This window comes from Podarcis vaucheri, assembly GCF_965113315.1.
Source record: "Podarcis vaucheri genome assembly, contig: SUPER_10_unloc_1, whole genome shotgun sequence".
Taxonomy (NCBI): Eukaryota; Metazoa; Chordata; class Lepidosauria; order Squamata; family Lacertidae; genus Podarcis; species Podarcis vaucheri.
The window spans coordinates 1707350-1730377 of NW_028118809.1; the positions used below are offsets into that span (position 1 = coordinate 1707350).

The 23028-nt window shown below is 41.1% G+C and overlaps 1 protein-coding gene across 3 annotated transcripts; it reads right to left on the reverse strand.

Annotated features, from left to right (window-relative positions):
• Window positions 1-339: 339 nt before the first annotated feature.
• MLC1 (modulator of VRAC current 1) lies at window positions 340-22986 on the reverse strand. 3 transcript variants are annotated; one of them, XM_082242475.1, is made up of 13 exons: window positions 22869-22986; window positions 19899-20036; window positions 18861-19044; window positions 12843-12932; window positions 11186-11239; window positions 10974-11075; window positions 10187-10288; window positions 8324-8395; window positions 8094-8210; window positions 6260-6316; window positions 4260-4382; window positions 2051-2218; window positions 340-966 (listed from the first exon to the last, which is right to left on the reverse strand). In XM_082242475.1, exons 3-13 carry the CDS (start codon window positions 19038-19040, stop codon window positions 892-894), a joined length of 1140 nt encoding a protein of 379 aa, XP_082098601.1. In that variant the 5' UTR covers window positions 19041-19044; window positions 19899-20036; window positions 22869-22986; the 3' UTR covers window positions 340-891. The 3 variants fall into 3 exon arrangements, with proteins under 3 accessions (XP_082098601.1, XP_082098600.1, XP_082098602.1); XM_082242474.1 differs by having other exon boundaries at window positions 22835-22980; XM_082242476.1 differs by lacking the exon at window positions 22869-22986 and adding an exon at window positions 21932-21952.
• Between the last annotated feature and the right edge of the window lie 42 nt (window positions 22987-23028).

The window sequence follows — 23028 nt, forward strand, 5'->3', positions numbered from 1 at the left end:
CTGAAAACTGTAGTACAAAGTAAACCAGCTGCAATTTTACCAGGAAAAACTCCCCCCCCCCAACACACACACTAGGCACCAGGTTTGGGGAACAGGTGTAGCCCACTTGAGTAGTATCTATGAGTATACTTTATTACTCCACACACCCCATCAATGATGGTTGACATTCACCCTTATAGGGGCAATGATGCAGAGGGGCAAAACTGCTCATCTCCCAGCAAGTCGCCTGGTCACCATGTGAATAATGTGCCTTTGTATGCATGACAATACACACATTCATTATAAAGGGTATTTCTCCCATTTTGCATCAATCAACAACAATGTACACCTAGAACCGACTTGTGATAAAGATGTTTATTTTATACAAAAGTAATATGCAATTCTTAAGGACTTAACTCCTACAAAAGTGAAGTTTATAAGCAAAAGCATCAACGATGACACGCATTTGTAACTTTATAAATGTGTCTGTTAACATCAACTGAATACCAGCAGTTATATTAGTTCTCTTGCAATAAGCAAGACCTACCACACAGTTACTTATGTTTAGCTGTTCAGATGGACTTAATTTCTAATTGGCAGTTTCTGGTTGTAGAGTCGGTTTGCAATTAAGATGCTAGTACTCTAAAATGAAAGACACACTCTGTTGAAACAAGTTGTGTTGCAAACCTGAAGCTATGCTAATTTCTAAGTTATTAGAAAGGCATGAGAGAGGTTTTAAAGGAAGATTGCATAGTGCTAACATTCTGACTAAATTCTACTATTTGGAAACCACAGGGAAGTGGTCAGTAGGGCTGTCATGATGTTTGTGACTATGCCCATAACACTTGAAAATGCAAAGGCTAGCATGCCCTTATTCCAGCAATTTTCCTGCTTCAGTTTCCTAAATCCAGATTACTGGGCCATTTGCACTACAACAGCTTTCCAAGCCTTCTCTTTGTCGAAATCCTTCATGCTGTTATTGGAAACCTACAAAAAATAAATAAATTCAAACACTGTTATTGACAAATTAGAATGGAAGAATCCAGACTAAGGGTAAATCATCAGATGTGTGATCACATTTCCACGTCTTGCATTTTTATAAGAAAGTAGTAACAGTGAAGGGACACAGGTGGCACTGTGGGTTAAACCACAGAGCCTAGAACTTGCCGATCAGAAGGTCGGCGGTTTGAATCCCTGCGATGGGGTGAGCTCCTGTTGTTCGGTCCCTGCTCCTGCCAACCTAGCAGTTCGAAAGCACGTCAAAGTGCAAGTAGATAAATAGGTACCGCTCCGGCGGGAAGGTAAACGCTGTTTCCGTGCGCTGCTCTGGTTCGCCAGAAGCGGCTTAGTCATGCTGGTCACATGACCTGGAGGCTGTACGCCGGCTCCCTCAGCCAATAAAGCGAGATGAGCGCCGCAACCCCAGAGTCCGCCACGACTGGACCTAATGGTCAGGGGTCCCTTTACCTAGTAACAGTGAAGATGCCTAATCCAGATTGGGACTGCAGTGCAGGGTAAGAGAGATCTAACCCCTTCCTTCATGCCATTTTCTTCACCAAAAATGCCCCCCCCACTGCTATTTGCCCACGCAGCTTTGGATGCACGTAGCAGTTTCTCTTTGGGGGCATTTAGCCATTTCAGGGGGAAATTTTCATTGAGAAAATGGCATTGGAGGAAAAACTTAAAACATTCCCCCCCTCCCACTTTACTGCAGTCCCAATCTGAATCAGGTCCTTTCCCTAGATTAAGCATAAGTGGTAAACCAAGAACAAACTTAGTTACAGCTTGTGGTTTGCCTGGAACTATGAGCCTGGGTCTGGAAGTAACACAAAGCCAAACCATGGCTTAGTTCCAGACAGCATGGCTTAGTTCCAGTAGGAGCACTGTAGGCAAAATCTGCAGTTTAGGAACCCACATATTTGCTCGTTCACACTTAGCCATGTCAATATAACATTCACTTACAAACAAATCTGTATTTAAAAGAAGAACTGTGATGGGTGCTGGCAATGAAACCGAAATGATCAGCAACATTCCATGATTAAACCAATTTTAAAATGAAATTATCCCTCACCTCTGTTGTTTTGTACTCTTGTTTGTTCATCTGTGGCACAGCCCACACTGAGTCCCGCATCTTCATTTTTGCCTTGAAGCTTACACACAATATGACAGTGCCAGTAGTCAGGAAAGCTTGAATTAACAGCATCAGCATTAGAAGCAGGAGGAGCACGTCGTAAGACTGCTAAAAAAATAAATACACACATAGAAAAGGCTTTAGCCTTTAGGTATGCTAACTGTTACACACTTTTGTGCCTCCAAAGGCCACATTTACTGGAGGCACCTGCAATGCTCTGGTTTCCCCTTACTTCCAATATCAAACTTCTATATCCTTAAAGGCCATTCTGTCCTGGTTTGGGAGCCAGTGGAATATTTTGTCACCATTTATTAGGATGAGTTTTCCAATATAAAGTGTGAATGCCCAGGCATACCACATTCAAGTGTGTATATTTGCTTTTTATGTGAATGCAAAAGGAAATAGATTTACAAAGTTTTTCCATAGTTTGACTTATAAGAAAACAGATTTTTACTTATTCCTCCTTCTCTCTGTGCCCACCCAATGCCAACTCCTATGAAGTCTCTAAGGGCTATGATCAGCACTTGTTCCCACTCAGGACTCAAGTAATTGGTAAGGAGCCTCTCGGCAAGATTCATTGCCCACTAACCAGGAGGGAAAGGGGGGTTGACATAATATGGCAGAGCCAATTCAGTGCTTCTGCACAGTGCTAACCTCTCTACAGTAGTACCTTGGTTCTCAAATGCCTTGGTACTCAAACAACTTGGAACTCAAACACTGCAAATACGGAAGTAGGTGTTCCGGTTTGCGAACTTTTTTCAGAAGCCGAACGTGGTCCGTTTTGAGTGTTATGCTTCCGATTTGAGTGCCACACTTCCATTTTGAATGTTACGCTGAGGTCTGTCTGTTTTTGCTATTTATTTTGTGTTTTTGTTTTTGCGGCTCATTTTTTTTGTGTTTTTGTGACTGTGTGGAACCCAGTTCAGCTACTGATTGATTGTGTGCCTGCAGTACATTGTTTATTGTTTTCATTTTATGGATCAATGGTCTTGTTAGATAGCAAAATTCATGTTAAGTTGCTGTTTTAGGGGTTGTTTTCAAAAGTCTGGAATGGATTAATCTGTTTTGCATTACTTTCTATAGGAAAGCGCGCCTTGGTTTTGGAACGGAATTCTGGAACGGATTAAGTTTGAGAACCTAGGTACCACTATCGCCTTCCAATTCTCCCTCCCAGCAAGCAGCAACTGTGGGACACATTTTGTATATGTCTTATAGTCATTAGGGAAATTATGGGAAAACCACAAAACATTATGGCAGATCTGCTGTACTCCTTATATACTGCATAGACTTACTTTAAATAATTGCTAACACTGGGTATAAATTGGCAAATAATCTCCTGATATTATAGGAACTAAAGTTGTAGTTTATACTTCCCCACCTCTTATAGTGCACAAGAAATAATAATTTATGCATTACAATGTGTACAAGAATAAGGACAGTGTATAAACTCAAACAGTAGTAGTAGCATAATACCTTGGGGAAAGGCCATGTACCCTATGCTTCTGTATCTCGTGTTTTAAAATGGCTGAGACCTTTGTTTTGGACATCTGTGGTTGGGAGTCCCAGCACATTCCGTTACCACAGCACATTAAGTAATCATACCTCGCAAGAACAAACCTGTCATGCTTTACAGTATGACTGAAATTATTTCCTGAAACTGACGTTCTTGGCAAGATGCAAATTTGCAAGCAACAGATAAACAGATTTCAATCAACTGATAAGCATCTCTAAAACATCTCAAGAACTAGAAATTGCACAAGTGATATCACAGGGGGAAAATATTACATACATTCACTAGCTTTTACTTAGCCAGCATGCTATGGTAAACTGTAAGAATGCAGCCAAATAATGTATAGGTAATTTAAATATGCTACAATCCCTCTCTGATCTTGCTTCCCTTTGGCTCCTGATCATGGCTCACAATTTCTCAGCTTCCAAAGCAATCCTGCTTGCACACAACACAATACTCCTACTTCTCTCCCTACGTGTTCCAAAGTCACACATAAAAAAACCTGAATCACAGCATTTATAAACGTTAGGACTATTTAGAATAGAAAGCAGTAGTTTGTACGGAACATTGTGGCCTTGGTCACAATACACTGACAAGATACATTGATTGTCTGCTTGGTAATTCAAAAGCAATACATACTTTAACTGTTGGTGGATAGTTTTTAAAGATGTCAACAATTCGCATGATACTGAAGGACAAGTATCCTGAAGCTGTGAATAATAATGGAGATGTAACACTGCTTATGGCAATCAGGACTTCTACCTAAAATTAAACATAGAATTGTGATTAGATAGAGATTTGTTATTAATTAAAAAGATTCATGTATGTATTCTTGTGTCTCTGAGCAAGCTTGCATAAATGAAGTTTGTTGCAATTTATTCATAAAACGAAATTCAAAAATGTAAGCTTAGTCCCTGGAAAAGTGAATGAGGAGTATGAAGTATTTACAATGATGAATATTTTAGAACTCATATTAATAAGTGTGTATTCAGAGCACCCAAGGTATTCGTAACATCCAGACAAAGGCCCAGTCCCTTCTAAAGAACTGCATGCTGTGTTCCATTTGTGTGGTGCTTTGGATAATTGTGAATAAGGGAGAAAGACAACAAAACAGATATGGGGGGAAAGGAGAGTAAAACATTACACATGCAGCTGGAACCAAAAGTGATTACAGATATACTTAGACTGCATTCCTAAGCACACCTACTAGGAAGTACCATTGAAACCAATGGAGCTTATTTTTGAGTAGACATACATAGCATTACACTATTAAATGCTTACAGACTCTCCAGCTTTGAAATGCATCACAGCATAGGGAGAGATATACAGTATTTTTCGCCCTATAGGATGCATCGGCCCATAGGACGCACCTAGTTTTCAGGGGGGGGAAATCAAGGGGGAAAATATGATTCCCCCCCCCCACAGCTCTGGGAGCAGTGGACAGGCTGCACGCAGCCTGTGCGCTACTCCAAGACTTTCTCCCTGCTTTTGCGGGAGGTGGCGGAATTCCCCCACCTCCCACAAAAGCCCACAGGAGCCCCACGTGACTCCTGCGGGCTTTTCGACCAGGAGGGAGAAGGGACTGAAACGGCCAGTCAGTCCCTTCTCCCTCCTTGGGGAAAAGCCCCCAAGAGCGGCGCGCTCTTTAAAGGGTGTGCGGCTCCTGCGGGCTTTTCTAGGAGGTGGGGGAAATTCCCCCCCTCCTAGAAAAGCCAGCAGAAGCCGCGGAGCCCCTTTAAAGAGTGCATGGCTTTTGCCTGCTTTTGCGGGAGGTGGGGTAATTCCCCCATCTCCCGCAAAAGCCCAAAGGAGGGTTGGAGAGTAGCGGCAAGGCGTTGTGCGCCTTCCCGCTGCCCCCCATCCTCTGGGGCTGCCGATGAGGGAAGCGCTGCTTTCCCCACCGCCAGCCTCGAAGCCGGGTTGGAGAATAGCGGCAAGGCGTCGCACGCCTTCCCACTGCCCCCCACCCTCTGGGGCTGGCGATGGGGGAAGCGCTGCTTCGGAGGCTTCGCGTTGCTATCGCTAAAGCCAAGGAGTCTGCATTCGCCCCATAAGCCGCACACACATTTCCCCTTCATTTTTGGAGGGGGGAAAGTGCGTCTTATAGGGCGAAAAATGCAGTAACTATGTATGAAAAAGCCAAAAAAACAGAGCAGGTGAAAGAAAAGATCATAAAGTTTGATACTGTATGTGAGCCAGTAAAGAATTCTCACTATGCTTTATGTAGCTAATGTAGCAGATGGTAACATTTTGGATGGAATGGAGAGCATCAAAGTGCAATAAATAAGGATTGCAATGTTTTTGGACGTAGTACAGAGCATTTTGACCCACTATTAATTTCCTATCCAATCAGTTTTTGAAGAAACAAACATCTATAAAGCCAATTTTTGGGAGATCACTAAGGCATCACTGTACACCCAGAAGATAATGATTCCATTATGCCTCCTTCATAAACTGTGTAAAAAAATATCATCACTCTCTGGCCCAAAGGAAGAGATTTGAAATGGCAGAAATGTTAAATCAGTCTAGCTGCTGTTCAGTTTTCAGAAAGTTCTACTGGACCTATTTTCACCATAGCATTTATGATTGCATCAGTTTATTGAAGTACTTCCACCAGACTGTTTTAATAATATACTTACCAAGCATTTGCTTGGATATTCAGCGGCAACATGACTTGCAATGGCACTGGGAAAACACTAAAAAGAAACTAAATATGAGAAAATGTTCAGGACCAATCAGGATGTATTTTGGTTGAGCAGTGCCTATTAGCAAATATACTGATTACCCCAACTGCACTTCCAATGATTTCTTGTTGCTTTATAGGAAGGAAAAGGGCACTAGGACACCACCAAGTAGGCAACATATTCTTGCTGTTGCTTGAGGCAGGATTCACTCCAACAGAATCTCTGACTGACTCCCTCCTCTGGAGTACTAGCAAACTTGGCCAGACCTAACTGATTCAAAGAGTAACCCAGTGCACATTTATTCAGTGGTACAGTGGTGCCCCGCAAGATGAATGCCTCGCAAGATGGAAAACCCGCTAGACGAAAGGGTTTTCCGTTTTTGAGCTGCTTCGCAAGACGATTTCCCCTATGGGCTTGCTCTGCAAGACGAAAACGTCTTGCGAGTGTTCCATTTTTTTTCGCTCCCCCCCCTTTCTAAACTGCTAAGCCGCTAATAGCCTTTTAGCCGCTAATCCGCTAAGCCTTTAATAGAAGCTAAACCGCTAATAGCGCTAATCCGCTAATAGGGTTGCTTCGCAAGACGAAAAAACCGCTAGACGAAGAGACTCGCGGAACGGATTAATTTCGTCTTGCGAGGCACCACTGTATGTCCAGCTGTATTCAATGGGACTAGAAAAGTCGGCATTTGATTATAGCTCGAATGTGATATACCATCTCAAACTCTTATCTGCACCAATATGTTGTATGTATATAGGATTGAAGGATTGGTTTGGATGATGCCAGTGGGTCCCAACCAAACCTATAATTTTGTATCTGTAAGACATGGTCTACACTGGAAGTAACTGCTGAACTGATCAAACTAGTTTCTTTTAAGTTAATGGTCATTGCCAGACTTGTAAATACATTTTTAACGTGTCTAAATAGTTAGCCATAATGCGATAGAAACAAGTTAATGCTAATTAATGCTGCTTCTGGGAGGAGGGAATAAGCCCCCCCCCCTGACTGAATGCCACTTCACCTTGTGCGAAGGAGAACAAGAAGCAAAGAGCTAGCCTTTGTGTTAGACTGTTAATGAAGTGAGTCCCTCCATCTTGTACTCAGGTTGTATATATGTGTAAATAAGACCACTATTCTAAATAACCAACGGCCTTCATTCTAAGGAAACAGAGCCTGGATAAATGCTAGAATCTCTTGTTAAGCTATCTGTTCTTTTTTCTGATTCATATTCCTTGATTTTTGCTAGATCACTAGATCACACACCTTTCTGAATCTAGTTCTTTTTCCCCCTCCTTAATATGCCTGACTACAAAGGACCTGGGCTCTTTTCCAAATAGTCCTGTAAATTAAGACACCATGTGGTCTTCCAACTGATTCATACTCTCAGCACAAGGATTTCCACTTGTGCAATGGAACCTTTTCCTCTCTCTCCTCCCTGCCTGCATACCCTAAATCTGTTCTGGGGGTTCTCCCAGCCCTCCAGAACAGATTTGGGGAGAGATGCACACAGGAAGAGGAGGGGGAAAGTCCACTGCACAAGCAGAAATCATTGTGTAGATGAAGCAAGTTGGTTGAATGCTGGTCAAGAGTACCAGCCTTTCTTATCTGTACAGAATGTTGTTACTTAAAGGTGTACAAATGCTGTTAATAATAAAGTGTGACAGTTTTACAAGAATAAGTAGACTGTTCCTAATATATATGTATAAGACACTGATGGTACATTTAAAAACCTGTTATTCATCAAAGTGAACAACAGTTTATAAAATGTTATATTCAATGATGTGATACTTACAGCCACTAAAATCCAAAAGAAAGTTACTGAAAGATATGGCCCTGAGACTAGCACATCCATATTCAAAGCTATTATTCCTCCAAACACAGCAGAAATTCCAATAATCACTTCAATTACCTAAAAAAGAAGGAGAATTTGCTTGGGATTTTTATATAATAAAAATATATTATATAAAATTATATATAATTCATAGCAGATTCTTAGAGACTGATAAAACAAAGATCTCTTACTGAATAGGATTTTAGGATCCGTGCTGGAAAGCTGACATTATTCAATGTGATCGCACTATCATACATTGTCGTCTAAAAGGGGGGAAAAGATGATCAGAGTAAATAAACTATTAACCAAGCATTAGTCATCTGAGTGTAGAAGCTACCCACAGATTGAAAGTACTTACAACTTGGTAACTTACGACTTTATGTTTAAAAACTTAAAAGGGAATTCATGTTTGAACTCATGCAACCCATAACACACATAGCTGTGTGTGTTTTATGTGAAAAGGACCTTTTCCTCCTGCTGCTTCCATCTGTGTGCATAAAATACTAAAATACAAGACATACCAGCATAATTTCTCCCTCTCTCCCTGTCAAGATATACAAATCTATCCATCTACATATCTACACATGTACGTATATGTACACAAATATGCCTGTTCATTAACATGACCCACTCATGCTGATGTACTGCAGCTGAAATGTCAATACCATTCATAAAACAACTTGCTCAGAGGGAGGATTACATAGATAGGGGATTAGTTCCAGAGATAGTGCAATGAAAGAAATTCTGGCAGCTGCACTGTTCTGCAAACTGTTAAGCAATAGCTAGCAGCAAACTAGGCACAACAAGGAGTTCAAGTGTGCATCCTGAGATGTTGTGAAAGACCTTGTCCAAGAAATTGTGCAACACCTTGTGCTAACACCGACACAGCTTTCAGTTCTCTTTTCTCATGTACGCATATTGTGCTAAGGGAGGAAAAATCATTCAACTACCTAAGATTAGCTAGATAGAATACATTGTTTGAGAATTTTAGTCTTACTCTTCTACTGCAAGCAAGTTTTGTTAGTTTTTAAGGTGAAATAAGGCTGTTTCATTTTGTAGCTCCCCGTTTCCTTGTGTTCTGTAATTTTTATATATCTACATGGGTTAATATGCTAGCAAAGCTATAGACCAGGCACATCCAAAGTCCATTTCGGGGGCCTAATCCGACCCGCTGGTCGGTTTAATCCGGCCCCTGTTGGCCCTTTGGTCAGCCCTCATGGCCCTTCACTTCATCAAATCTGGCCCTCTTTGAAAAAGGTTTGGACATCACTGCTATAGATAATACATCATATGGAGATGTTGGACTGTCTGAACTATACATAACTATACAGGCCCAGTGTATTCACAAGAAAATTGCTACAGCAAAGATAGATTTTCTGTACTTGTAGACGTTACAATGTGGATATTGATTTAGGATGCAACGTAAACCTTGGCTGCTGCCCGGTAGGGCTTAACTAAATGGCAGAGTCACAATTACATCCACATCCTTGCTGCATGTACCTACATGCGCAAAAGTTGGGGCATCAGCCTGGAGCTGGTGCAGCAATCAGGCCCAACGCCATCACGTGACAACAATGAGGCTGGCTTGGGATGGCTCAGTCCCTCCATGCCCCATTTGGTGAGCCAGACAGGAAGCTCCATGCCAGCAGAATAATGCTGGCATTACTTCACAGTGAAGACTGGCAAGACTAGACAGAAGAGTATCTCTGTCCAATTTACCACCACCGAGCCCAGTACAAAGTGGGATTGCATTGGACTGATAATCTTTGAAAGTAGCATGTTCTATCGGAAAGGAAAAAGGAAGCTCCTGATCTCACTGCCAGAAAGATGTTTATATGAAATCTGTAATGCTCATATAAAATACAGAAAAAAGGAGTTATTCCCCAGCATAAATACACCCCAAAACCCCCAATATTCAGTAGTACACAGGCATTTGATATCATAGGTATATGACAGAATCACAGTGGCTATGTTTCTGAGGCAGTATGCAAATATGAAGCAGAGATTGTAGAGAGCCTTTAGGCTATTTTAGAAATATTTAAGGAAAAACTTACTTTCTTCCTCCTGCAGCACTCCTCGTTAAACCTTGCTGAAATTATTACAGTAGTTGCCATGAAAATTTCCAGTAGAATGAGGAGAATCAAGTTGAAATTTATCTGTGCGTAAAATGTATTTTAAAAAATTAGATTAACATAAACTTATCTACATAATTACTATAATGTCACTCGGTCCGATCCAGAGCATGAGCTTTGCAATGGAGCACTTGCAATGAAAAATGGAACCATGGGGGCACCATCGTTGTGGCTTCTCATGAAGTTTGGCTAACCATTCTAGTTTAGCCCCTCTAAACAGGGGCTTTGCATTGGCATACTTAAAACTGGATGAACCATATAGGGAACCATTTCACACACACCTTCCATGTGGAACAGGATCAACACAGTTATGGTTTTTCAATGGCTAGCATAATGCAAATGCAACTTTTGAATCAGGCCTAGAACAGCTCGCTCAATTTTTTATACCTAGAGTTTTGAGAATGAGAATTGCTGGCAATCTGTTTGATATGTCTGATCATTTGTTGCTTGAACTTTAAGAACCAATAATAATATAGCAAGAAAAGAAGCGAAAATGAAATGCCCAAACACATGCCAGCATTAAAACATTAAAAGTATTTTCCTATAAAGTCTCTTCAGATTTAAAAACAAAAGCAGCAAATTATGAAATAGTGCCTAAGTAGTGTCTGATTAACTTTTTGAAAGATTATATATATACAATGAACAAAATAAGCAAACTCAATATCAAATAAACTAATTATAGAATTAATCTTTATTGTTAAGAACTCACATTTACTGCTGTAGGGTTCAAGACAAGTTTGCATCCAAACCAAACTAAACATGTTGTTGTAATAGCAAATGTAGAAACAAACAGCATCTGGAAATTGGGTATCTGTAAAAACAAAAACAAAAAACAACACACACACATTAAGAATATTTCATTTTTGCTTTAATTAAAGAAATTAAGTGTTAACAGTCATTCCAAGCTTATAAAGTACTTACCACATTAACTTTGTTTCGGGCTATGGCAAAACTCACAGCTGCTGAGGGAATACACTGGAGAGAAATTAATGAAAATTAAGAGTACAATTTACAAACTAAACTAGAATTTCATGAATAATAAAATTTCCCACTGAGTATAGAATAGACATACTTTGCCTATGTGAATCACAACAAAAGCCCCATCTCACCCATAAAGCTTTTGGATAATATAGGCAAATCCATTATCTTTCAGGCTAAATTTTTGTTTGTTTTTTCTCTTTCTGAAACCCACTTTTTCTGTCTCTTCCTCCCTACTCTCTTCTGGCAAGTCTGAACTTGCAGAGGGCTTTTGAAATTAGGCTGCAGATTACCTACCACTACTGCCCTAAACATAAACTTACTGTGATAAAGATTAGAGTCACAATCCAAAGATCTACTTAAGATGTTCCCAAGGGCTTTAGCATATGAGAGAGGACCACTGACTTAAAATCAAACAGCAGTTTAGTCGTTTAGTTGTGTCTGACTCTTCGTGACCCCATGGACCAGAGCACACCAGGCACTCCTGTCTTCCACTGGCTCCCACAGTTTGGTCAAACTCATGTTCATAGCTTTGAGAACACTGTCCAACCATCTCGTCCTCTGTCGTCCCCTTCTCCTTGTGCCCTCCATCTTTCCCAACATCAGGGTCTTTTCCAGGGAGTCTTTTCTCTTCTCATGAGGTGGCCAGAGTATTGGAGCTTCTGCTTCAGGATCTGTCCTTCCAGTGAGGACTCAAGGCTGATTTCCTTAAGAATGGATAGGTTTGATCTTCTTGCAGTCCATGGGACTCTCAAGAGTCTCCTCCAGCACCATAATTCAAAAGCATCAATACTTCGGCGATCAGCCTTCTTTATGGTCCAGCTGTCACATCACTACTGCGAAAACCATAGCTTTAACTATACGGACCTTTGTTATTACTATTCATAATACTTATATGCTGTTCTTCATCTGAAGATTTTAGGGCGGTCCACAAGATTAAACGTCAATTGCTCATTGGCAATCTTCATATACATGAATTGATAAAGTCAATGTCTTCCATGTTGCAGTAAGAAAGGATAGAATGCATAGGACTGGGTTTTTAAACTTCCACTGTAGCTAAGAGAATCAGTTGGACATAACTCACTCAAGTCCCATTGGTGTCATAACTAATTTAACTGAATCAGAGCCTTTTGTGTGTGTGCACACGAGAACACACTAAGAACAAAACTCAAAAGACATCATCCAGAGATAAAAGATACTTACACAACCCCAGCTTCATGCTTACAAATATATCCTGAGAGAGAAGGAAATTTATAGGATTCTCTGTGCCCCTGATATTTGCTCATGTGATGTTTCATTACATTGTTTATTTGAATATAAATAACACACAATAACTAAACATTGCTTCTGCTATTATAAAGCAGAAGGGGGGGAAACCAAGTGTTTAATTGGCAAGATGCTGCCAATTATGTCAAAGCAAACAATTTCTCTGAAATCAAGAGTGAGGAATTATCTAAAGAGAGCACGTGTTAGCAGTTTAATTCTGGATCAAGTGGTATATCTGAGATAAGGCTTTTGAAGCATAATGAAAATAAGAAAATTGAATTATATTTCTAATTTATATTTCTAGACAGCCACAGAAATTAAAAGGAATGCTTACTGAACCTGCTGCACAGCGCAAGTAATCCATTTCAGATGGAAAAACGTTCCCCAAATAAAGTGAAAATCCAGAGGTAACAAGGATGCAAGTCTGAAATGAAGAAATTACATTACTTTATTAGCATAAATTATATAGTTAAGCAACTTCATGAGAATTGGCAGTTCTTTTCAAAAATGAAAATACTAGAACCATTAACAATTGTTTCTCTGTGTTAATGATACTGAAACCAAACATCAAAAGATCTTTATAAGTCAAAAGAACATGTTGTCTTGCTGCTAAGTTCTAGAACTATTATGCAATGACTTGGCAACAATATAAAAGAGTAACAATTTAGGAAGTGTTCGTATTTAACTAAATAAAAATAGATATCAATAAATACATTGGATTTGTGAGAAGATTCACACAAACAAGCACTTGCTCTGTGTGATTGTGCACAGACACTTTGAATGTAAAAAAAACCTGGGGAAAAGCAACTTCAGGAAGTGAGAGGGAGGGGGTGGTTAACGTTGCCTGATTTGCTACTCCTGCTCTCCAAATTGTACACACTTCATCCCAATTTGCTTTTACATGCTACATCTGAGGATTTTAATAGAATGTCAAATATCAGTTTAGATCCATATGGGAGACAGGGGAAAAACTTGAGAAACTTGATGTAAAGAAGCAGAGAGTTGAGGCCCTCTCATCTCCCCCACCCCATAACCACTTCTTTGCTCTAAATTCACAACCCAAAACTACATGTGCAGTAAATAATAATAATAATAATAATAATAATAATAATAATAATAATAATAATAATTTATTATTTATACCCCACCCATCTGGCTGGATTTCCCCAGCCACTCTGGGTGGCTCCCAACAGAATATTAAAAACACAATAAAACATCAAACATTTAAAACTTCCCTAAACAGGACTGCCCTCAGATGTCTTCTAAAAGTCAGGTAGTTGTTTATTTCCTTGACATCTGATGGGAGGGCGTTCCACAGGGCGGGTGCAACTCCCGATGAGGCCCTCTGCCTAGTTCCCTGTAACCTCACTTATCGCAGGGAGGGAACCTCCAGAAGGCCCTCAGAGTTGGACCTCAGTGTCCGGGCAGAATGATGGGGATGGAGACGCTCCTTCATGTATACTGGGCCGAGGCCATATAGACCACAACTTACATTCCAGGCATTGCACCTAAAGCCAAAATTGTGTATAGTCAAAACACATTGGGTGCAATGGCTAGGGTTGCCATATTTCAAAAAGTGAAAATCTGGGCACAAAGTTGTTGAGCTCTTATGGCTAAATCGCAAAAGTAAAGGAAAAAGGAAGTTTTTTGAGCTATTTTTTAGGGAAATCACCCAAAACGACTCTGCCGACATGGGTTGCCATACATTCAGATTTCCCCAGACATTTTTGCGATTTCCACCCAGACACTGCTTCTGACTGCAGTATTCTGGCTATGTCCGTATGGCAACCCTAGCAATGGCGGGTGAGATTGCCAGAATTCTCCCCCCCCCCCCACTGTATGTCTGCCCCTTTTTAAATTAAAAATAAAGCCAAGCATGTAAAGCTGAATGCACACAAGTTAAATGTGAGCAAGTTGCGTCCATACTGTTTCATATAGTTCTACCCTACAAGTTGGGAATCCTTGAATAAAATGTTTATTTCACACGTCACTTTATACAGTCCTCAGAGAGGATTTAAGTAGGACTCTTCATACTTAAAGAGTTTTAGTGCCTCCACAATGTTCTTTCCCACTGGCCTCCCTTTTGCATCTTTGGCCTTTTTGTACAATATATTTCTACTCACCTCTATGTATGGTGAGAACGAAAGTAAATATTGGGTATACCTCATTCATCAGTTACCCCTCACTATATAGAGTAATGTTGCACTGGGAGAGCCTACATTTATTTGAAAGCGGGATTTTCCCTGAGTCTGCAATGTTGGGAAATGCCACAGAAATTCAGCTGCTACCTTCTTCACACAATGGGAAGGGGTGTGCAAGTCCTCTGCTCACTCCTAATCTCACCGAACGTAGAGGTAAGAGTAATAATGCTTATTACTCCAAACAGTTTATTTGGATAGTTCCAGACTGTTGTTATTTTGGAGTGGGATTCAATCACATGCAAGTAAATTCTGCTTGCCCAATTATAGGTGACTGGGAGGTCTTGCACAACAGACTTGTTTTCCCCAAAAGATCAGACTTTTGTGATATGATAAGGAAAATGCAATGGAAAGTGTGTGATAACATTTTGACACCACCTCGTCTAGCCTCCCTGCAAACAAATTAGAGTGAATGTTCTTTGTCTAAGCCAACATTGTCTAATTTCCCTACAAACAATGCAGGATAAATGCCGGCTAAACAGGTCACCTGAAAGCACCCTTAGTCTCTGTGTAATTCTTTCTTTCGGCCTTTTCTAATGCTTCTCATCTCTCTTCCTTATCGTATATTTTATTCCCAAGCATGAGCAATCTTTGGGAATCTCAGTGTTGTAGAGTCTATATATTTTAGCTGGAATCATTGTCTTTGAATAGACTAAAATTGCTCAGTATGTTCATAAAAATAAGTGGAACTCTTTATGATGCTTCCTCTACTGACAGCAAGAATTCAGCAAAAGATGTCAGTTAGCTGTCACTCGCAGCAACAATTTAGGAAAAAGAAAATCTTACTAAAGCAGTAAATTAAAGTTAACTAAAGAAAATAAGCTCCTTTCTTGGCAGGCATGCTTAACAAAACAATGAAACTTCTCAGCAAAGACAGCTTGTCTACATCTTGTGGCTATGCAGTGAAGCATTCTAAGTATTTTTTAGTAGTTCTTGTTAAACAAAGTACAGTACTCAGGGGAAATCCTCAGGAGTTTCTGTTACTGATACTACTATACATTTATTTTGCAACTACCGTGTGCTAGCAGCTTCAGTGCCTAACATTTTCTGTTAATAAGCAAGCATATTATATTATTTAAATTATTATAGCCACAGTATTCCCAAGAAGTATCAGGAACTATATTTTTCACTTTTATTGTCATGTTGTTGTTGGCATCCGTCTATCTCAACCTCTGGGGGTGAAGTCAAACCGCAGTGTTAGCTGACCTCCCATGGAGGTCCTGGGTTGCCCAAACAACAAGACTCGCCCTCCCTCTCGACCTCGCTGACATGTTTGCCACCAGCTGGTATTGGGTTTATTCCTTGGACTTTTCTTCTCCTAATGATATCCCGCAAAACAGCAGAGGTTTGGGATCAGAGTTTTCCTTCTCCCAGGCTGACTTCCCAGATGGGAAGTCTGTGCCTCGCAAGACGAGTGGTGCCTCGCAAGACGAAAAGAATCCGTTCTGTGATTCTCTTCGTCTAGCAGTTTTTTCGTCTTGCGAAGCAAGCCCATTGACGGATTAGCGGATTAGCGCTATTAGCGGCTTTTAGCGGCTTATCTGCTGATCGGATCAGCTGATAAGCAGCTTAGCGGCTTAGAAAAAGGGGGGAAAGGAACAGTGGCGTAGCGTGGGGGGTGCAGGGGGGCCGGCCGCACCGGGCGCAACATCTGGGGTTAGGGTTAGGGGGCGCAAATCCACGGGTTGGGGGCGCAAATCCACGGGTTAGGGGGCGCAAATTACTTGCCTTGCCCCGGGTGCTGACAACCCACGCTATGCCACTGGAAAGGGAAAAAACCAGCAGGAACTCGCAAGACATTGTCATCTTGCGAAGCAAGCCCATAGGAAATTCGTTTTGCGAAGCACCTCCAAAACGGAAAACTCTTTCGTCTAGCGAGTTTTCCGTCTTGCGAGGCATTCGTCTTGCGGGGCCCATCTGCCCCTCACTTCCTTCTACCTTCTACTTTTTTGACCACTGGACCCACTACTGGTCTCATTCGCTTAAACTGCTAGAGCCTGTCTTCGCATGCAGGGTAAGTCCCTAACTCACCGAGGCTTTGATACCCGTCGGCTACCTTCACCTGGTTTGGCCGGCCAGTCAAAGCTGTTTCCTGGGGTGTGGCTGCTGTCACATGCTGACAGCTTCTAGGAGCCATGGGTGAGAGCTGACTGCAGGTTGGGGACCAAAGCTGGGCAAACTACCTCACACTAGAGCAAACTTCAGCACCCACAATAATATATGCCCTCTGAGTCAATGGGCAAAGCTGAAGCCCTTTGTTGCAGGCACCCACAACCTTCAGCACGAGATGGCACCTACGCTACCTCAGGAGCATGATGTGTGACCCACCAGAGGTACCACTCCTCCCCTAACACTTCATACATGTTACAAATTCATCACATGCTTCAAAACACACCAAGTGCCAAAAACTGGGTGGAATTAACTTCTAGGTGAGTATATATAGGATTGCAACCTATGTATACTTAGACACTTAGCAATGCCAGTTATAAAACTACGAACTATAATAAAATTAACACACTCAGAAAACAAACAAACTACAAAAACAAAAAAGTCAAGCTAAGGAATGGTATTTCAGTGGTAACCATTGTACATTATAGTCATTCGTGTGGTTTATACATGCATAGTCCATATCGGTTGGAAAGGTTTTGAAAACCTTGAATTTATGCTACCTGCACAATTTAAAATACAATCCGATCACATCTTATGCACATTTAGCCAGCGGCGTAGCGTGAGTTGTCAGCACCCGGGGCAACGCAAGTAATTTGCGCCCCCTAACCCGGGGCAAGGCAAGTAATTTGCGCCCCCCCCAACCCGTGAGTTGCCGCTGGCGCTGCCGCGCAACAACGCTGCTTGCCCGGAGGAGGATGGAGGCAGAAGCAGCCGCCGCCTGTGGCTGGGCTGAGGGGATGGCGGCGGCGGCAGGGTGCAGAGGCTGCCCGTGCCCGGCCAGGCGTCGGTGGCGGCGTCGGCGCTGCTGCAGCGGCTGCTCCTCCTGCGAGCAGGGAGCGGAGCGCAGCCACAGCGACGGCGGGGGGCGCGCGCGCTAGGGCACAAGGCTGGCGGTGGCGGCGGGGAGCCCGGCGGAGGAAGGAACTTGTCCCTTCCCTCTGGACTCGCGCCCCCCCCAGATGTTGCGCCCGGTGCGGCTGGCACCCCTGGCACCCCCCACGCTACGCCACTGCATTTAGCTCGTGCAATTTTAACCATATGTGGTTGAAGACCAACTGGTTGAAATTCCAGAAGTTAAAGGCAAGCAAGGCAGAATGTTTAAAAGCTCTTTTTGTGCTAGGTTGGAAGGGACCTAAATGGCACTCTCCTGGTCATCCTGCCAAGAGGGTCTCATTCTGCAGAAGGACCCTTTTATCCTTTTCTTGGAGCAAGAGGAGAGGAGGCAGAGAGGAGTAGTGGAAAGGGCAGAAGAGAGCCTGCCCTCACCACCTGGCTGGACAGGCAAGAGGTTAATGAGAACGTAGCCTGGAGAGCCCCAGTTTGTCATGCCCCGCACCAGCCCTCTATGGCAATTCTGTCATTTTGCCATATTATTGGGCTGGCACCAGACAAAGGTGGTGCTGTGGTCTAAACCACTGAGGCTCTTGGGCTTGCCGATCAGAAGGTCGGCGGTTTGAATATCCGCAACAGGTGAGCTCCCGTTGCTCTGTCCCAGCTCCTGCCAACCTAGAAGTTTGAAAGCACGCCAGTGCAAGTAGATAAATAGGTACCACTGTGGCGGGAAGGTAAACAGCATTTCCGTGCGCTCTGGTTTCAATCATGGTGTTCCATTGTGCCAGAAGCTGTTTAGTAATGCTGGCCACATGACCCAGAAAGCTGTCTGTGGACAAACGCTAGCACCCTCGTCCTGAAAAGCGAGATGAGTGCTGCACCCCATAATCACCTTTGACTGGACATAACCATCCATGGATCCTTTACCTTTGACCCTGCCCTCTGTGACAATTGCTTCATTTTGCCATATTATTAGGCTGGCACTGGTGGGACTTAATTCCAGTAAATACTACTTTTAGAAAATCAAAACTTTCCAACTTCAAACAGATTTAATGACATGGGTAATAATGTAATAAAAATTAACCTACTATATTTGCCCAGTACAACCTTACCTATTTAGCCCTGACCAGGCCGGGATAACATTTCATACTTACCCCCATCAGCAAAGAATATATCCATGTTTTATAACTAAAACATGGATGAAACCTCTTTGATAGTTGAAGGTCGCTTGATTTAATATCTGGAACATAATTTCCATTCTCTTGTTTTCCACGCTCCAAGGTTGGCATTCTGTCATAACTAAATTCTTCCCTGTAAGATTCCTCCTTGGTCATGGTGCTTTAAAGTGAAAATAAATTTTCCTTTTATTTCTGAATTTGGAGCTCCCAATAAACTTACATTGTTTCTATATTTGTTCGGGGATCTTGAGCTAAGAACATTCTTTTTTACTTCAATGTATGCTTTGAGTTACATATTTCTACAAAACTTTCACATTAACATGGCTAGGATCACATTATTAAGCTGTGTTCCTAACTATTTTCATACTCGAAACTCCATTCCAAGACAGTAAAACAGACTGAATTGTGAATTATTAAATACTGAAGACAATTTTAATCACCACACAGTCCTATGTATGTCTACTCAGAAGTCCCACTGAGTTAAATGGGTATAATAGGATTGCACAGTGAATAACTATTTTCAAATTAGTGCACAATTCTGTACTCTACATTCTATTCATGTTTAGCAACCCCAATGTGCAAACAAATCAACAATTATACTTACTATTTCATATAGGCCAGCATCCATACAACACATTAAATGAGTATAATTCAATATACCCAAACCATTTAACAACTTCTACTTTTTATAAAGAGCTTGAATAATTTATATATAAAAAATACAGTTTCCTAACATTCACTTCTGCATAATTATCAACAGAATGGGAAATAAGCACAATTATGACAACAATCCTATACATACTCCGATGGGAGTAAGTCCCATTAAATGTACAGGATTGCATTAAAAACACACTGCATACAGTACTTGATGACATGACAAAATAGTTTGTTGTTATATAAATGCAACTTATCCATTTTACTTATCCCCCCAACTCACTTAGAATAATTATGGAGTATACCGATTACTAAAACTTAACCACATATTTACCAGTTGTTAAAATCTGTTATACTTACATTAAACTGAGAAATTAATATTCAACTTTGAATAGTTTTGTGAGTAAAGTTGTCCGTACACTTTGTTATAGTCTCACTGCTTAGTGATTCATGCTGCCTTTGAAAAGTTTGCTCTTCTACTTTGGCTTTCAACAAGGTCTATTCATACGTGGAACAAAAGCACAGCAAAAACCACAGTTAAGCCAGAGAACAGGGAAATGCCAACTGAATTTTAATGAAGAGAACATACTAGAAAATTACTGTACCATATTCTCACAAGGCTGATTCCATAATTGTCTTAGGGCAAGCAAAAATTGAAGCAAAAGTTTCAATATGACAAAGATACAAACTATCTTTGATGTTTAAAATACTTAATACACAGTTTAATCAAGTTATATCTTATGATAGCCATGAAGTTGCAATCCTATACACACTTACTTGGGAGTAAGCCTCAGTAAGACTTACTTTTGAGTAGACATGTATAGAATTGTACAGTAATTAGCTGTTCTCGCTAAATTATATAACTTTTATCCTCAAAAGCTAGCAACATTGTAAAACGTGTAATCACAGGAGGGGAAAAAACTTGAACATAAAAGGTAATTAAATCCTAAACATGTTCACTTGGAAGAAAGTTTCACAGATTTCAGTGGACGTTCTACGTATCTGGACAAACTTTTATAGTAAATCCCATTGAATGCAATGGGTTTTACTAATCCCAAACAAGTGTGCAATTCTATACACACTTTCAATATTTGCTCATTTTAAGGGAAATGATTTTTAAATCTTTCTTCTAAAAAGAGGACATCTGCCACTATTACAGCAACAACAATTTCTTTGAAGGTAATTAATACTTCATCAAGTACAAAATATGCTTGGGAGTCCAAAAATTAATTTATCTGTCTCTGTAGTGTTACGACACTAATGAGCTAAACAGTTTCTGAATTTTAGTCAACTTGTAACAGGCTTAAAAATCAACATCACGCTAAGATGTGAAATGTTTGTAAACATCCCGCAATATTATCTTACATTCTTATATTATTATTAAAAGGTTGGTTAGTCTTTCTCAATTTATGTAGTTACACCTGAGCTAAAACTTGCTACATAAAGTGGCATACAACACCATCAGAAGGCACCTCATGCACATGGGAATTGTTCCATGTTGCTGGGTTTGTGAGTTTTGTTTTGTATGTATTTCTCCATTGTAACATTGTGCAGCATGGGCTTTTCCACAAGATTTTGCATGAGGAACATTGGTTTGTATTCAACAGTGTCGATCAGTTGACAGTAAGATTTCCACCAGAATGAGAAACTTTTCTTCGTGATTTCTGCCAGTCCACTGCAGCCTCCCCATACCCTCCCATATTTCTCTGATGAAAATACGGACGTCCTATTCCATACTACTACTAATAATAATTTTATTATTTATACCCTGCCCATCTGACTGTGTGGCCCTAGCCACCCAGGGCGGTTTCCATCATGTATAAAAAACATAATAAAACATTAAAACATTTTTTTTAGAAACTTGCCAACACAGGGCTGCCTTCAGATGTCTTCTGTTACTTAGTTACTTGTTATAACTTAAGTATTGTTGTATAGTCGCTTATCTCTTTGGCTCAGGGGTCACATGACTCCATACCCTCCAACATTTATCCAATGAAAATAGGGATATTCTAAGGAAAAGTGGGACATTCCGGGGTTAAATCAGAAACCGGGGTGGCTTCTGTAAATACAGAACTGTCCCTGGAAAACAGGGAAGGTCTGCGTTCCACATTTCCTGAAATCTGTTTTGGAAGGTCCCCCAACCATTTGGAGCAGTTTTTGGAGCGGGCTGGAGGGGATATGCCAAAAATTGCACCCGTTCCTTTTCCACTGATGGAAAACCTATTGTCAAGCTTAGCAATATCAATGGATCCAACACAGAAGCTAAATCTGGATCCAGCCCAATGTTTGTACACTTACATACTCACAAGGATCTGATGTCCCCAATGCTACAAAACACACAGCAATGTATCCATGAAGAAATGTACCCAGTCACACACTGCAGACTGACTTACAATGCAATCCCATGCATTCTACAGTCCTCTTTCACCAGGCCTTTGGTTGATTTGATTGGAATCCTATGCCCTTTTAAAATGTAGGTTTTTGGGGGCTGGGGATTGTTATTGGGTTGCTGTTTTTATTTTGATTATGTATTTTGTGGAACCGCCCTGAGACCTCTGGCTAAAGGGCGGTCTATAATTTATAATAATAATAATAATAATGTTTTGATTTTATACTGTGAACCATCCTGAGACCTCGGGGTATAGGGAGGTATATATGTTATAATAATAATAATAATAATAATAATAATAATTTTTCATTCTGTGAACTGTCCTGAGACCTCCGGGTAAAGGGTGGTATATAGATCCAAATAATAATAATAATATTTTTATTTTATTCTGTGAACCACCCTGAGACCTCCGGGTATAGGGAGGTATATAAATTCAAATAATAATAATAATAATATTTCATTCTGTGAACCGCCCTGAGACTTCCGGATATAGGGAGGTATATAAATTCAAGTAATAATAATACAGTATTTTGATTTTATTCTGTCAACCGCCCTGAGACCTCTGTGTATAGGCCGGTAGATAAATTCAAATGCTAATGCTAATAATATTTTGATTTTATTCTGTCAACCGCCCTGAGACCTGCGGGTATAGGGTGGTATAATAATAATAATAATAATAATAATAATAATAATAATAATAATAGCCAACTCCTAGGGCCTGAGGGGACCTCGACCACCCAATAAAATATTTGAGGTGGCCAGGACCCCCCAAAGTTGATGGACATTGCCATTCAAAGAGTGTCATGTGATCGATTACGCGGGGCGGGGCTTTCCTGCGCCTCCCCCCCAAAAAAACCCCCAATATTTGATTCAAGTTGCCCCTCCTGATGTTAACAATACAGCGTACAGGTACGAGCTGCTGAGGAAACGTAGAGCGTCACCTCACGACCGGCAAGGCTTAACCACAAAAGACCTGCCACCCCCGTCAATCGTTCAACAACGGCCAAGGCGCGAGCGGGAAGACGAAATCGAGCGTCGCTACTGCGCTTGCGCCGGCGCCGGCGCAAGCGCGCGACTTTATAAGAGCGGGTCGGAGCATGC

Excerpts from the sequence above, each read along its gene's own strand:
- MLC1 (XM_082242475.1), bottom strand. The coding sequence starts at position 19,040 with ATGACCAAGGAGGAATCTTACAGGGAAGAATTTAGTTATGACAGAATG. Across the intron at positions 11,076-11,185 it reads CCCGAAACAAAGTTAATGTG|ATACCCAATTTCCAGATGCT; the intron begins GTAAGTACTTTA and ends TTGTTTTTACAG. Across the intron at positions 10,289-10,973 it reads TGAACCCTACAGCAGTAAAT|ATAAATTTCAACTTGATTCT; the intron begins GTGAGTTCTTAA and ends TTTTACGCACAG.